The sequence below is a fragment of the Purpureocillium lilacinum genome, assembly GCF_023168085.1.
Source record: "Purpureocillium lilacinum CBS 284.36 DNA, scaffold_7, whole genome shotgun sequence".
In the NCBI taxonomy this organism is placed as follows: Eukaryota; Fungi; Ascomycota; class Sordariomycetes; order Hypocreales; family Ophiocordycipitaceae; genus Purpureocillium; species Purpureocillium lilacinum.
The window spans coordinates 2252928-2268446 of NW_027072117.1; the positions used below are offsets into that span (position 1 = coordinate 2252928).

General features: G+C 60.8%; 3 protein-coding genes across 3 annotated transcripts; all 3 read left to right on the plus strand.

The window, feature by feature from the left end:
* Nucleotides 1–4322: 4322 nt before the first annotated feature.
* On the plus strand, nucleotides 4323–5378 carry PLICBS_009584 (uncharacterized protein; the record flags this gene model as incomplete). The annotated part of the gene is made up of 1 exon (XM_018325193.2): nucleotides 4323–5378. One exon carries the CDS (start codon nucleotides 4323–4325, stop codon nucleotides 5376–5378), a length of 1056 nt encoding a protein of 351 aa, XP_018176587.1.
* A 1393-nt stretch (nucleotides 5379–6771) lies between these two features.
* PLICBS_009585 (uncharacterized protein) lies at nucleotides 6772–8761 on the plus strand (the record flags this gene model as incomplete). Its single annotated transcript, XM_018325194.2, has 3 exons — nucleotides 6772–6913; nucleotides 6962–8302; nucleotides 8358–8761. The coding sequence occupies 3 exons, from the start codon at nucleotides 6772–6774 to the stop codon at nucleotides 8759–8761; spliced, it is 1887 nt and encodes a 628-aa protein (XP_018176588.2).
* A 768-nt stretch (nucleotides 8762–9529) lies between these two features.
* On the plus strand, nucleotides 9530–11884 carry PLICBS_009586 (uncharacterized protein; the record flags this gene model as incomplete). Its single annotated transcript, XM_018325195.2, has 1 exon — nucleotides 9530–11884. The coding sequence occupies one exon, from the start codon at nucleotides 9530–9532 to the stop codon at nucleotides 11882–11884; it is 2355 nt and encodes a 784-aa protein (XP_018176589.2).
* Nucleotides 11885–15519: the final 3635 nt, after the last annotated feature.

Genomic DNA, 15519 nt, shown 5'->3' on the forward strand with positions numbered 1-15519 from the left:
ATCGGCAAAGAGGAAAGCATACCCGCAGCCACTGTGAGCCTAGCTGCAGAGGGAGCTGCCACGCATCTGCAGCTCTCGGACCGCGACCGCCTCTGTCGGCCAACCAGGCCTGACAACGCGACCTGTCGGGCGTCAAGCCACAGAGCTTATGCGTGGCCAAGCACTGGCGTCAGCGAGATTTCCCGCCGTCCCGCGCACGTTGCGGCTGGCAGATGGCAGGGCCGCAGATACCTAGCAATTATAGTGCCGTAGCAGCCGCAAACTCTCGACGACCGTGATGAAGCAACGACACCTGAAGGGGCCGCCCTTGGGAGCGTCCCAAGCTTGGGTGGATTGGACGCGTGCCATCGGGGACCTGCACGCAGCCCCAGATCGCCATAGCTGCCAGCACCCTCGCCAATGGGCACTGACAACTGGACAGGGGCCAGGGCTAAACGGCCGGCAACAGCGTTGCGCTGGCCAGCTTCCAGGCTTTGAGTGTGAGACAGCCTCGCTTCGCGGTGAACGCTGGAGCTCGTCGTTGGCCGACTGCCCTCTAGCTCAAAGGTTGACGTGCTGTCCAGACCAGGGGTCCCCAAAGCTTGACGGCGTGGGCGAGCAGGGATGCCTGGAGCATGGTGGGCTGGGCCCCTTGCTCTCTGGCCTGTGCCCCGCGCGCAGCGTCGCATCTGTCCAAGAAACGACCTCGTTCGTCTCCAAGCTTCGAACCAGAGATCGAGATCGAGATCGAATTCCAAGTGGTGGAAGCAACAGAGTTTGGCAACGGCGACGCAGATCGTGGTGTTTGCGGGCGTGCCGCCGTCAAGAGCGGCGGCAGAGCATCCCGCGTCCAAACACTGGTCGTGACTCGTCAACGAGCCAGGGTTTCGACTGGGGCGACGGCATTCTTTCAGCTTTGAGATATTTTCCCGGTCTGCGTCTGCTGAAGATGCAGCCCCGGCTGCAGTTGCGGTTGGCCTTTCGTCATGGATGATTGAGTGGCCGTGGCCAATGGGCCCCCCCTTGTATGCACCAGCTGCCTATGTGCATCCGGAGCGTCCTACGCTGGAACGGGGACGTACATGCGTGCGGCGCTGCACGTAAAGGGCAGCATCGACAGATCCAGTAATCCGGAAACATGCAAAACAATATCCGCCAAAGGGTGGGAGGACAAAGGCAATGATGCGCAGGTTGGGAGGGCGACTGGCCCGCGGTTGAGTTGTGCTTCCTGACGCCTTCTACCGGTCGGACAGCGTGAGCTTCCAACCAGCCCGCGCCGTCAGGTAGCAGAGGCGTTTCGGGGCAACCTCCGGCGAAGCCGCGCCGCGGTGTCGATGCAATGGCACGTCTTACAAGAGCCGAGCCGTGGTGGCGCGACGTCCGTCGAAAGGCCGGTGAGGGTCAATGACGAGCACTTACATGCCGGCTCGGGAGCCAACCAAGGCGGACAGCGCCGGCGGCTGGGAACATTGCCCGTCAGGCCAGAGGATTTCAAGAAACATTTGCAGGCTAACGAGGCTTATTCGATGGCGTCCGGAGAAGGTCGTCCTTATCGGCGGGCCATGACCAGGCGGGGGCGGGCAGGTCTAGGCCCCGGAGAAGGTGTCGAAGGGCCGAATTGGGAACTCGCACGATAGCAGGGAAGCGGTGGAAGCGGGCGACGGCACTTGGAATCCGTTCATCCATGCCCAATATTAGCCACAACGGGCAAGCCTGGCGGGCAGGCGTCAGCCATCGTCTACCCAAAAACCTCATCGCACCGTCGTTAGCGGGACAGGGCGCGGCAGACGATGTCAACTCTGCTCATCAGTAATTGACCCGCGTCATGCATGAAGCGCGCGCACGCGGGCTCGCAGAGAGAGCACGCACGCACGCACGCACGCACCCACATGCGCATCCGGGTGTCATATGTATTGTAAGACAGACGCATGTACGAAGCAGTCTCGTACGTACGCACGTATGAGCATGCAGGCCGGGGTGCGGACGACGGAGGGGCGGACTCGCCGGTTTGACGACGCGGCAACAAGCAAGCAAGCAAGCAAGCAACACCACGCAGCCATAGGCGAGCTGACAACTCACTGGCCAACCTGTTGCGGCGGTGGTGGTGCCCTCGTACTTGTAAACAACAACAACAGATGTGGTTGCTGATGATTCGAATCCCGTGCTGCCAGAGGGCTGACAAGCGCCCAACCGACCGCGTCGACCGCCCAACCAACACGCTCAGCGAGGGGGCATGCGGGCATCTTGCAGATTCTCCAGGGGGCCCCCCCAGCTTTCCCGCGAGTTCTCGATGGAGATTGCCCTTGCTCGTGGCCTGTGTGCGGCGCGGTGCATGGTCGGTTGGCTGCCGTCTGTGCCGCGCTGTGGGGTTTCACCAGAGCAAGAGCGACGACAGTGGCAGGCAGAGAGAATGGGCGTTTTTGAGTCTTGATCGGGCTCATGGTGGCCCCGGCGTGGACGTGGGAGAGGATCCCGTGGGTTGCATGCGGGTCGCGTTATCGTCCTCCTCATCCGCATCCTCCTCCTCATCATCATAGACGACAAGCGCTTGTACGTACAAGAGCACGTTTTTTTTGCTCCCGTCCATCACAGCGCAGCGACGTCGCCCGCCCGCGTCTCCACCTGCGAACCGGATCAGCCCACGGCGTCGAGCGCGACAGCAGCAGCCGTGCCTCTCCCCCGCCGCAGCGCCGCCAGAAACCAAAGAAAGGCCCACCACACCGGGCTCGTCGCCCGTCTCGTAACAGCATAGCGCTGCGAATGGTGCACCTTGGCAGCGGCCCCTCGGCGAGCCGGCGGCTTTTGCATCGTTAGGTCTGGCTCGGGTGTTGGCCAGAGAGGTGCGCGCGCGTGCGGCGAGGAGACGAACGGGGCGTCAGATTTGCGGCCGAAGCGGCGCTCGCCAAGCAAGGACCTTTTTTATTTTGCTTTGAGTAGCTTCTTTTGTCCCTTTGATCCATCTCCGGGTCGGAGAGGGGGGAACGTAATGAGAAAGGGCGGCTCTCCAAGCGAAGGCGCGGCGGGCAGCTGAGGCCTTTGTCGCATAGATAGATGGATAGTTGCGCAAGTCGTCGCCGACGCTCGTCAAACAAAACGCCCGCCGTTTGAGCGAGACGAGGCAGACAGGACCAGCGGCGCCCAGTACGTCGTTGGGTCCCCATTTCCTAACATCCCCCATCCCATCCCATCGCGTCGGGCCAGCGAATTACATCACCGTTGGTCCGGGCGCAAGCAAGGGCAGGGCATGGACGCGGTGGGAATGGGACGGGAACCACCGGCGTGGGCTGTTGGCGCCGTTCAGCTGGGCTCTCGCCCGGCACCAGCCAGGCAGGCAGGCCCTGTTCATCGTGCCCCCCCGCCGCCCAGGCGCAATGCTGGCGGGGGAGGGCCAGGCCCCCTCTGACTGGTGCGGTGGCGCATGACGTCCACCGACGCGGGTGCAGTGCGGTGCGGCGGGCAAGCGTAGGTGGGCGGGTGAGCCCTGGGTGACTGTGATCCATCCCCCCCCCCCCGCCGCCCAATTCCAAGCCCAAATGGCTGCTCGTGGCACCCGAATCGAACCAAATCCCCACTGACGGAGCCCACCTGGCGGCGCCCTCTCTGCTCCAGGCGCGCTCGACGGGCCACCAGGACGGATCATCACCCGCCCCAGCCCAGCCCGGCCCAGCCCACCTGCGCAGCCTGGCGTCGTGGTGCTAGGAGGTAGGTAGGTGTGCCTTGCCTGACCTGGACCGACTGGACCGCCTGCCATGCAACGTTTGACCACTGTAGCCGCCGCCGCGAGACACGGAGCGGCCGTCAGCCGTCCGTCCAGTCCACGCTCTTCCACGCACCAGCCCAGCCCATCCCAGCCCATTCCCGTCCCATAATACCATCCCGTCCCATCCCACGACACTCGGTCCCTCCCTCCCTCTCCTCCTCTTAACCCTCACCTCTCTCCCCCCTCCGCGCCGCGCGAACAAGCTTTTCTCCTCCAGCTTTCGCCCTCCCTCGCATTTCCCTCTCCGAAACATTCATATACCAATCCGCAGTCCTAGCGGCGGCTGCACAGAGCTCGGGCCGGCACCGCATTATTGAGACGAAATTTTGCCCGTCCGCCCAGTCCGGCGCCCGTTCTCGCAGCACCCCAGCCGATTCGCTGCCCGCAGCCTTCATACCAACGAACCCCCCCTCGCCAACCGGGTTCCTTTGATCGTCATCGCCCTTGGCCGCTGCGTTCGCCGAACCAACGCCGCCTCAAATCACATCTCAGTATTTCCGAGCGTCAACCTCCCCCCCGGAGGGGCTTGCGCATCGGCAGCAATTAAAAAGCCGCGCGCCCCGAATTTCCCGTCGCTCCCATCATGCTCGAGCCTCAGGCGAGGGCAAGGCCGCACGAGTACAGCAGCGCTTACGGCCACTCGCGCACCCGAACCACCTCGTCGAACATTCTACCAGCTCAGGGCCAGCCACAGGTCCTCGGAGGCAACATGTCTCTGCACGTTGCCCAGCCAAACCCGGCGGCATCCTACTCGCGCCGCTCGCCTTCAGTGAACACCTTCAGTACATCCTCGAGCATTCCTCCTCCCGCCGCCTACCGCAACTCCTCGTCCACCGACCTGCGACGCTCCATTTCTAGCCGCTCCGGAGGAACCATCACCCAGCCGTCAGGGTATGTCGCCTTGTTGCGGAAACAAAAGGCGACCGTATGGTGCGATCGGGCGCAGTACGAGGACCCCCGCCTGGCTGCCCAACAAAGAGCCGCCAAGATGCGAGCCAACCTCGAGGTTGTCGGAGGTCCCCGCGGCGCCGCCGGAAGCCGTACGAACACCGGCATCAGCGCCACCGGCAAGGTCGCCGCCAAGATTCGGCATCACGGCAAGACGCCCGTCGTGGGATACGCACCGGGCGAGAACCACGTTGGAGTAGGAGGAGTGCCCATGCGACTTAGTGCCACCGAGGTCGAGGGTGAGAGCAGCGACGACGACGACGGTCAGATTGCCTCTCGATTGCACCACCGTAGGACGGGAAGCAGCGGGCGCAGCAGCACTGGCAGCGGACGTCGAAACGTACCCTACAGAGCGTCTGGTGCCCTCGGCACACAGGGTAGCCAACGCTGGAGCCCGGGAGACACGCCAGAGCGATCTGGCAGCCTCGTGGCCGAAGAGACGGCCAAGCCGGTTGACGATGCGGCCAGCGCAAAGGCCCACAGCTCGAAGAGTGGCAGCAGCGCCGAGCGAGCGGACAATGTCGGCGAGCTGGGCAACGCCCCGAGACTGGCCAGCAACTCGCTCATGCACTCGGCTCTGACCCGCGAGAAGAGCGTCAAGAGCCCGGAGGAATTGAAGAGACGCGGCAGCGTCGACGAGCGAACGGCCACCCTCACCTCTGGCCGCCTCTTCATCGCCAACCCCGATTAAGCCAAGTTCGAACCGCGACACTCGGCCCACCTTCACATTCTTATACCATCACACGTTCGCTCCAAGCCAATCGTTTATTGTTTTCATTGTCGGCGCAGTTGCATTGAGAGGCGTTGGGGCCATGGGAGAGATATCATCTGTGCAGGCATAGTCACACCGGGCCTCGAAGCCCCGGACTGTGTGTTCTTGCCTCTGTTCTTTCGCTCCGATTGTGTGTATTGTGGAACCATGGGCAGGACGGCGAGGCTGCCAAAAGCATAATATTCTTAATGCAGCAGCCGCCATGGGCAAGCGTGGTTGCTCACCCCTCTGATGCGGCAGCGCCGCTCGGGGTGTCAGAGGTAGATACCAATACGAAGACTATGGTGACCGCATGAACCCAGAACCCAGTGTTTGCTCCTATTCTGACGTGATGTGATGTGAGATTCGAAGATCTTTGCGGCTAACAAGATGACAAGATCGCCGGCCGGCAGTCTCGTATAGGAACAGTAAAATCTGCCTGTGGCGTTTGAGCTCTGAGAATACTGCTTTGGGAACCGACAGGCCTCCCACTCGAGGCAACGTTCCGCCCACCTTTGCAGAGGAATTCCCGAATGCAGACACTCCCCATGTGCCGTGTGCGATGGCATCTCGGCCATGTGACTCCTTGCTGTTAGCGGCTTTGCTGTGGCTCGGCGCCGGCCACCCCGTGATGCTACAGTGAGACTCGGCCGGAGGCATCCAGAAAAGACGGCATTTGGCCGAATTGCATCATGGGAAGACCACTGACGCCAGCCAAGCCCACTGGCCCGTTCGCTCCCTAGCGCCGCGGGGCTCTCGAAGCCCTGGTCCAAAGGCCGGATACGTACCCCGTCGGCCCCTGTGGCTGTGCAGCGCGACAGAGCAGGGGACCAAGTACCCCGTACCTCCACCGGAGCCACAGCACCACTTCCGGCGTTTAGCCAGCACGCGTCCTGGAGACCGGGTAACGCGTCCCTGCGACCCAGGGAAAGGGCAGTCGCGCAAATCACGCGGGGTGGCGCGTCGTCCTACCACTTGCACTTCGAACCCGCACTGCCACCGCTTCCACCCCTTGATGAGACTGTCACTAATTGCCACTCCGGACACGCGACGGCGCGGCATGGTCCATTGAGGGTCGAGCAGGCTTCACTTCTCTTGCGAGCAAGCATTGCCCATTTGCGTTGATGCAGTTGCATTCGTTCGTCGCACACACGAGTGCCATCACCCCGTCCTGACGTGGACGCAATACCTTCTCATTACTCTTGTCACGAGACACCTCCTTCGATTACGATACCGCGGGATCAATATCACACCTAGTTCTTCTGATTGGGCCGCCTGAGATCTCCTACAGCGTATTTCATCCAGTCGCGCCTACCCGATGCCGCTATTCACGATGGACCATAACATCCAGGAGTCAGAGGCTGCGGGCCGGAAGCGCAGTCACGACGAGTTTGCCACCGACCTATTAAAGACAGAGGAGGGCTCTGCCGCAAAGTCGGCATTTCCAGGCACCGTCCGCCCGAGTGCAGACTCCTGTACGGCCACTACCTCGATCGCGGTCCCCGACGGTGCTGACTGTTTAGTGCTCGCACCCATCTCCGGCAACCTCATCCAATCTTCACCACACGGGTCGCCGGCCCTGACGGACACGGGTAGCAGCACGCCTGTGCGAAACTCGCCTTCTCCTCTGACTCCAACAAAGACGGCATCCGCCACCATACCGAAAAAGAACACACCTTCCACCTCGCTCTCAACGGCCACCTCTGCCAAGCCCGCGACCAAGTCCAAGAAGCTGACACCAGAGGAAAAGGCCGCTCGCGAAAAGGAAGCCGCCGAGCGCAAGAAGGAGAAAGAGCAGCAGGCTGCTCTGAAAGCCGTCGAAAAGGCCAAGCTGGACGAAGAGCGGGCTGCCAAGGCCGCCATCAAGGCCGTGGAGCAGGCAAAGCTGGAGGAGGAAAAGGCCGCTCGCGCCAAGGAGAGGGAGGAGAAGCGCAAGAAGAAGGAAGCGGAGGATCGCGTCAAAGCCGAGAAGAAGCGCCAAAAAGAAGAGGAGAAGAAGCGAGTGCAGGAGGAGTTGGAGAAGAAGGAGCGGCAGCAGATGCGCCTCAACTTCTTTGTCAGTTCAAAGAAACCGGATGCCTCCCAAGGCACCAAGTCGGCAAGCCCGGAGAAGCCAGCTGTCGCCGATTCGAAGCCGCCGCTATCCGCCTACGAGAAGCTATTCCGACCGTTCTACGTCAGAGAAAATACTCGGTGGACTCCTTCGGCGTCGCTGATGGACGAAGAGACACGAGACGCCAAGTCTCGTATCCTGGATGAGTACATTGCCGGGCAACGAGAACACGATTGCAAAGCGGGCGCGTTCGATTCCGTTGAACTCTTGTCTCTCCCCTCAAAGCCTCCTCGTCGCGGAAAGTTGCACCATCCCGTCAGACATATCATGGAGAAGTCCTTCAAGGAGGCAGAGAAGACTGGAATCACAGGAGCTTCTGCAGGCAACGTATTGGAAACCGTTCGAAAACAGCTTTCGAAGGTGCCCATGAAGGTGATTGCCTTCTCTCAAGACGTTCGTCCCGCATACTACGGAACTGTCACCTTCAAGCCTTTCGCTATGGGATCCGGCAACATGCACAGATTGGCACGCAGAACGACCGACCGACGCTTGCCACTCGACTACGACTATGACTCGGAAGCCGAGTGGCAGGACGAAGAGGGCGAAGACGTCGACATGGACGACGACGAAGAGGAACTGGATGACGAGGACGACATGGACGGATTCCTCGACGATTCCGAGGATGCTGGTCTCGCGCGACGAGTCTTTGCGAACACCATGGAGCCCGAGAGCACTGGAATCTGTTTTGAGAACCAGCATCAGCTTGGACCGAACCGGTCGGTGTACGAGCACAAGATGGAGTTTATGCATGGTACGTTATCAGTCAGTGAATTGCTGCCACGACAAGTGCTAACCACTGTATACAGAGGGCCTTTCGCACACCTGGGGCATTGATCCCTGGTCAGGCCAGTACTGGGAGACTGAGCAGAAGGGCAAAGCCGGCAAAGGCACACAGCCGAGCGAAAGCTCCGGCAAAATGGCACCTCCGCCCGCACCAGCAAACGCTTTTGCTGCCCTTGGCGCAAATGCTGGCACAGCAACCGCACCAGTGAAGTTGGTAAAGACGGAGCTTCTGAACGACGTTAAGCGTGCAATCCTTGACAACAAGGCTCTTTCCAAGGCTGGTACTGTCGACTTCATCTTTCATCAGCTTCGCGGAAACGTGTCTCGTGCCGAGGTCAAGAACACGATTGAGTTGGTCGCAGAGAAGACGGGAACAGGTCGAACCAAGGAATGGAGCCTGAGACCTGGTCATGAAATCAGCCTTTAGAGTGTAGTGACGTTTCTTTGGGAAGCGGGCTGGAGATGATAATACCTTGACGGGAAACGATGCTCTTTAGCGTGGGCGCGGGGTTTGGCGTTGATACACACTGGCTGGCGGGGCCCTGCTCCCGAAATGGCCTTTCCCAGCATTTTGCTCTGCATGGCATAAATAGAGGCCAGATAGGCTCATACGTAAGGCAGTGACATAAATCAATTCTGGACGCCTTTGCTTCTTTGAATGCTATGAAGGTATATGGCTGTGCCTGGGAGCTATTAACCCGAGCTCCGGAGGACGCGGGGGTGTGGGCCTGGCAGCTGCTGGGGAGCTGTCTCAACGACGCGGTGGACCCCTAACGTCAGTCGCCGACCTGCTATCATCTCTTTAGTCCGGAAACGGTCTGCTTCTTCAACCTCACCTCGGTTTCAACGACCATCTGCGCGAACCTGCATCTCTGCTGCATCACGGCTCACGGCCAAAGACCCAGCCCGCCCATTGACTGCCGCCACAGCCGGTACGAGCTCCTTGGCTTGGCAACGCCTCCCCGACCGCGCCGTTTCCCTCGACCAACGCGACCGAGTCCACGCGGCGCCAACGTCCGCAGCATCCGCCCCCGACCGATCCCTCGCCATGCCGCAGCCATTGATATCATAATCCCCTATTCTCGCGACTCGTGCGTGTCCCCCCTCCCCGCCGGTCCGACCCGCGGGGAGCAGCAGCAGCAGCAGCCCAGGCGCAGGCTGAGCGAGCACGCGACATGCCCCGCCGCGGCCCGGCATGGAAGACCCATGGGGCGGCGATCCGTGGTCGACAACGACGGATGACGACAATCACGACAGCCACAGCAATGCTCTGCAGCCTGTATCGGCGGCAGCCGTGAAGCTCGACCTGCCCGCTGCGCCGCGGCAGGCGCACTTCGCGGCCGAGGGGAGCAGCAGGGGCGGCAGCCCGCGAAGGGTGTCGCCCGCGCCGTGGGGGAGGGCGCTTGAGGAGGAGGAGGAGGATGCGTGGGGGGGATGGAATGCGGGTGCGGAGAGCCCGGGCTGGGGGAGGAGTCCGGGGCTGAGGCCTGCGGAGGGTGGTGCGGTTGCGAGGGAAGCGTCGCCGGATCCGTGGGGTGGGTTGGCTGCGGCGAGGGTGGAGGAGGAGGAGGGGAGGACGGCGGACTCGGCCATCAGTCTTGGGGAGGACGGCTCACGACGATACGATGCGGAGCGGGATGGCAAGGCGAGAGGACCGGGCTCTGTTGACGTGCACGCACACGATATCTGGGGAGTGGAGGAGGAGATACCGGCCAAAGACGCGACGAGATCCGACCACGTCAGCGAACCGGACGAAGTGCTTGAGGAAGCAACCGAACCCGATCTCTCAGAGAGGCCAACATCCCCGAATGGCGATGACATCCAAGGAGCTGCCACACCGGAAGAGCCGCCAGAGGCAGACAGGAAGCCGTCAAAGGTGCAGGAGCTGGTGGAAATGTTTGATGGAATCGCTCACAGAAGTGCATCTTCTACGGAGCCCCCGAGCACGCCTCAACGAGAGCCCACGGAGAATGCAGAGGACCAAGACGCGGCTTTGGAAGTGCCTGGCATTCAGGTCACAGAGGCGCTCGACACGGAGGCGCCCGACGAGGAGCATCAGCACGCCATCCTCGATAGTCCGGAACACAAGGAAGTCTTGGAGCGGCCCAAATCAGAGTCGCCGGCCAAAGACGACGACCGGGAACCTCTATCAGAAACTGAGGAGCGAGCCACCAGCCATGGCTCAAAACCGAAGCTGGCCCCAGTTCCATTCCCCATCGACCTATCCCAGCTGGACCGACTCTTCCCCTCCACGCCCTCCACGTCCATCGACCCAGAGCCCGTCTCCGACGTCATCATCGGCGACACCTTTTCCAGCGTCTCAGAGCGCAAAGCCTGGTACCGTGTCTCGCGCTTCGGCTCCCTCCGGAAGTACAACGGCGGCGGCGACGACGATGACGGCTACGTGCGCGTCAGCTGGCCCGGCTCGCACGTCCGGGATGAGACGCTGCGCATCGTGCGTCGCTGGATGGAGGAGGACTCGATCGGCGGGCGCGTTGTGCTGGGCCGCCGGCTCGGCGCGGGGGGTGCAAACATGTTCAACTGGGACTCGGAGGCGCCGCCCGTGGAGATTGGCGAGCTGCTCCGGGCGAAGAAGCAAAAGGGCGGGGTGGCGCGGGCTGCGCATGGGCATGGGCATGGGAGGCAGGCGTCCGAGGTAGTCAAGGGGAGCATCATGTCGCCTACCGAGCCGGCATTTGCCTGGAGCAGCAGCTTGCCCTCGTCGCCGCTAGCTGCTCGGCCGCCTGAACCGATTCACATTGAGGAGCAGAAGTCGGATAGTGGTCCTCCACCTGAGCCGAAGCAGTCCTTGGAGAGGCCGGCGTCATTACAGTTGCCTCGACCACCAGACTCGATCCCAAAGATCCGGCAGCCCCCCTCCCCGCTGACGCAGACACACCCGGTGGTCCCCGATACCGCCGCCGAAGAGGAAGAAGAGGACGACGAATGGGGCGAAATGGTATCCTCGCCAACGACTACGCAGCCTGTCTCCTTTGGTGCCTCCTCCTCACTGTCCGCCGCACTGGAGGTGAACGGCTCGGACACGCCCCCCGCTCCTACTCTCGACCAAGCCAGCGTCCTCCCACCTGACGACACCGACAAGTCCACCCTCCTCCAGAGCACGGAGATCCACATCAAGGCCGCCCCGACCCGTGCGGACAAAAACGACCCCTGGGCCGCCGAAGACTCCGACTCACACAGCTCCTCCAGCGCCGACGAGTCCCAGCACACCCTCGTCACCACCACCCAGGGCGGCGTGTCGAACAGCGACTTTGACCTCTGGGAGACGACAACGGCGGCGGCGGCGGCGAAGGCCTCGCCAACACACATCGACGACGCACCCAACCCAACTCCAAAACAAGCACCGACTCCCGCCCAAAAGTCCCCGTCGCTGACACAACCTCCGTCTATCAGCACCCCTCCGGCCCAGCCGTCCATAACCTCACCCACTCCACAACAACACCCCACAGGCATCACCTCCAGCGCAGACCAAGACCTCGTGGCAAACATCCTACGCAACCTTCCCGACCTATCCTACATGCTTCACTAACACTACCCAAACGACCCACCACCACCATTCAGGGACGACAGAGGAGGATGACAAGCGGCCGCGGCGGCCGCGGCGGCAGGCGGAAAGCAAGCAAACATATTAGCGTGTCGTCACAAGATGTACAAGTCAAAGGAGGAGGCGAGACGAAAGAAACGGCCGTCATCGATACGTCGAAGGGGTGTGCGAGTACCGGGGGGGAGGCGATTTGTGTGTGCTCATTTTTCTGTATACTAAGTCAGGAGTCGCGCCACGGCATGAATGGCGTTGTATCTGTCCCGTCGTATCTGCATACCAAGGCATCACAACTATTTCTGCTGTTCGGTGCCCTGGGCCGCGTGCGTGCTGCTACGCAGCTTAACCAATCCTAATCCACTCAGCCATCCAGCGTCACAGATGTCCTCGAGAAAAGCGCAGTTCACCTGGCCGCCCCGAGAACTGCCACAGTCCGAGGATCCGTGCGGTGCGCCAACGAAGCGATGGGATCTCCCACCAGCATCCTGACTGGCCAAGTGTAACATCTGCGACGCTCACACGGCGAGCCCAATTAGTGCACGAGGGAGGCTAATTCGCTGCAACTGATATTTAGCAAAAGCAAGTATCTCATGTATACAAAGACTGCTAGACAACACTCAATACCAGGACCCCAAATCCTCTTCGCTGCAGTTAAAGATAGTATGACCGCTCAACAGGCATCAAGTTTCATTCAAGGAAAGCACAACTTCCAACGCAACGAGCCAAGACCACATTGCTGACCTTTTCACAGCGCCTCGTCCATAATTGACGTCTTGGGACTTGCAACCCCGTCTTTGACGGCTCCGGATTTCGCGCCCCGGGATTTGATGGCTCCAGGTTTGATGTCTCGGCGCCTGGCATCTCGAGACTGGGCGCCTCGAAATTTGATCACTCCTGTCTCTGTGGCTGCGCACCTATGCTGCCGACACCCGCGTGGGGGACCTCACGGTGCCCAGTAGCGGAATCGTAAGTTGCGAGCGGCGGATTCGGCGTGCTTGCGTGCGCATATGGACCAATGCCCATCACGCCAACCTGAAGGGGTACAAAAAACTTCATGTTATGGTTCGTTGGACCGACCCTCAGCGTCAGCTTGAGCGTGTACGTTCGCGCAATCGAACAAGAAAAAAAAGTCGGCAGAAACAGTGTCCTCCACCGATCGTTCACCCCAAATGACGTCTTGAGCTGCGCGTGATACCAGTGGTCCTTGCATAGATGTGCGGGTAGCTCGTACAGTGATGTTTTCGTGGATACCCGTGACTGTTGCTCTTCGGCCTCGGGCACCTCGGTTGCCCCGACTGTGGGCGCGTCGTCCTTGCCAGGTCCCAGATCACTAGGGCCAGGTCTGGACGAAGATGAGGATCCTGAAGGCAAGGAGGAGCATACTGCGTCCCAGGGTTTGGTGCAATGGCTGCATTGCCAAAGTGGTGCATCAGGAAACACGGTGGCAATGGTGCGCGACGTTGAGTACTCGGAGGGGATGTTGGCTGTCCCCAAGGCAGGCTGGGCATGGCTCAAGTCTGGGAGACAATGCATAGGTTCGCTGCTGTAGAAAGTACAAGATTGGATTTCAATCTTAAGTGAATGGATCTTCGGGCAAGGGTTTGTCCGATTACTCGGCGAGAATGACAAGTCGATCTGGGCAACTGTCTGAGAGCCGCGGAGGCTATCCGGGTGAATCATGAGGGCGGGAGGCTGCAATGCGGTTGCCGTCAGGGTGCCGATGGGTCCCTTGTGAATTTTGAAACGCCTCCTTAGTGTCGTTGTCTCGCACATCTTATACCTGTCGTTGTGTCCGTCGATGATGCGGGGAGGATCCTCTGCGCAAAAGGGCAGAATGTAGACGGGAGTCGCCGCCAGACACGCAAGCTTTGTGGAAGGAAGTAGCGGGTCAGGGTTTGCCTGAACCTCATCCACACTAATGAACCAGCCGATCTGAGCCCCCTTTGGGGACATGTCCTTAAGATACCAGTCTCCGAGGGAGGGAGGCAGCTGGCAGTGCCGTTCGGCGGCGACGGGATTCATGCAACGGCCGTAGCATTGTGGCCTGGGCAGTCGTGGCGGGATGATGTAAGTAAACTCCAACGTGTACCTTACACCGGCAGAGAAAAATTCGCCTGGCATTGGATTCCAAACGCCACACCCCATGAGGTCTCTCAGGATGGGTACATGCCAAGTTCGGACAATTGGATGGATGCTCATGGCCGTCTTGGTCCGAGCTCTACTGTTCAGCCATACCAGGAGCGGGCGGAACGGGATGGTCTGGGGGGGTTCGAGAATGACAGTTCCACGGATAGTCTCCCCTGTCGTGTAGGGCTTGGTCAGGGAGCGACCCGGAAGCTCGATTTTGACGATAGGATTCCCCGCCATGGTGCCGTTATCGAGACAAAACTGGCCGGCCAGAGCGACGAAGAGAATGAGCGAGGGGTGAGGGTGAAGTCGTATTAAAACTGTGCCGCGAGTGTGGACGATGGCGTTGCTGTTGTTGGGGCTGTCAATGATGCCGATGACGATGACGGCGGCGACGGTGTCGGGGACAGGCGAGGGTGACGAGAGCTGAGCGGCATCTTCATGGGTGTGGCAGCGAGCTGCTGGCCGTGGGTACAGACTCTAGAGAACGGAGTAGAGACAACGGGCGCAAGTGCCGTCGAGTCGCGCGGGAAGGGACCATCCACTCTGGCGTCGCGTTGTTGTAGGGGGATCGAGGTTTGGTGTAGAGAGAGCGAGGGGGGAGAGAGAGAGACCGTCGAGCTAGCATTGTCGTCGTTGCCGCACTCGTGACCTTGTGCATCGGCAGGGAAACCCTGACTTAGGATGGGAGCTCCACGGCCAGTGAGAGGTGGCTTGCGTTTGTCTGTCTGCGCCGCCGGCAATTCGCCAGCTTCGTCACACCACCTTTCGATGGAGTGTCTGTGAACCTCCTCCGGGAAGTTTGTACTTGGCTGTGTCTCAAACCCCGCAATCCCCCGTCTTGGCGGCAAGGCTCGAGCACATCGAGAAGTAAAATGGAGTCATCAGCTGCGAGCTCTTGGGAGCGTTCCCTCGGCATCTGTTCGCCAACAAACACGAGATGGACTTGCCGCGACCAAAGCGCCGGGTCCTGTGCGGCGAAGGGCGCGCGTGGCATGATGGTGAGTGTCACTGCGCCGCGCTAACAAGCATTCCAGACATGCTCCGCGCGTTGGAGCAGCCAACCGTTCCTCCCTATTGATGGTGCGTCAAAGGTGAGTCTGGAGTTCGGCAACACCGCTAATGCGGAGGTGCTTCTTCTGGAAGGATGCCAAAACACTGGTGATGATGTTCATTTTGGTCCCTTCAGCACACGCGCGCACGGCTGGGTAGCAAACAACGCCACTGCAGCAACGGTGCTGCGGACCGGCAACGGGCGTGGCGTGTGCTTCGTATGTAACACGGCGGCAGTCGTCTGGCCTGACGACATGGGGCGCAGGCAACGAACTGCCTTGTCGTCACACCTCCTGTCGCGGAAAGCTGTAAGTGAGCAAACTGCGCGGGCGCTGGCTTCGTGTTTCCGTACGCAGTTGCCGCCATATTGACGGCGAGAGAGGCCACAGTTTGGTGGTTGTGTTACCGACAGCCGACATCGTCAGCGGCAACATGACGAGGCG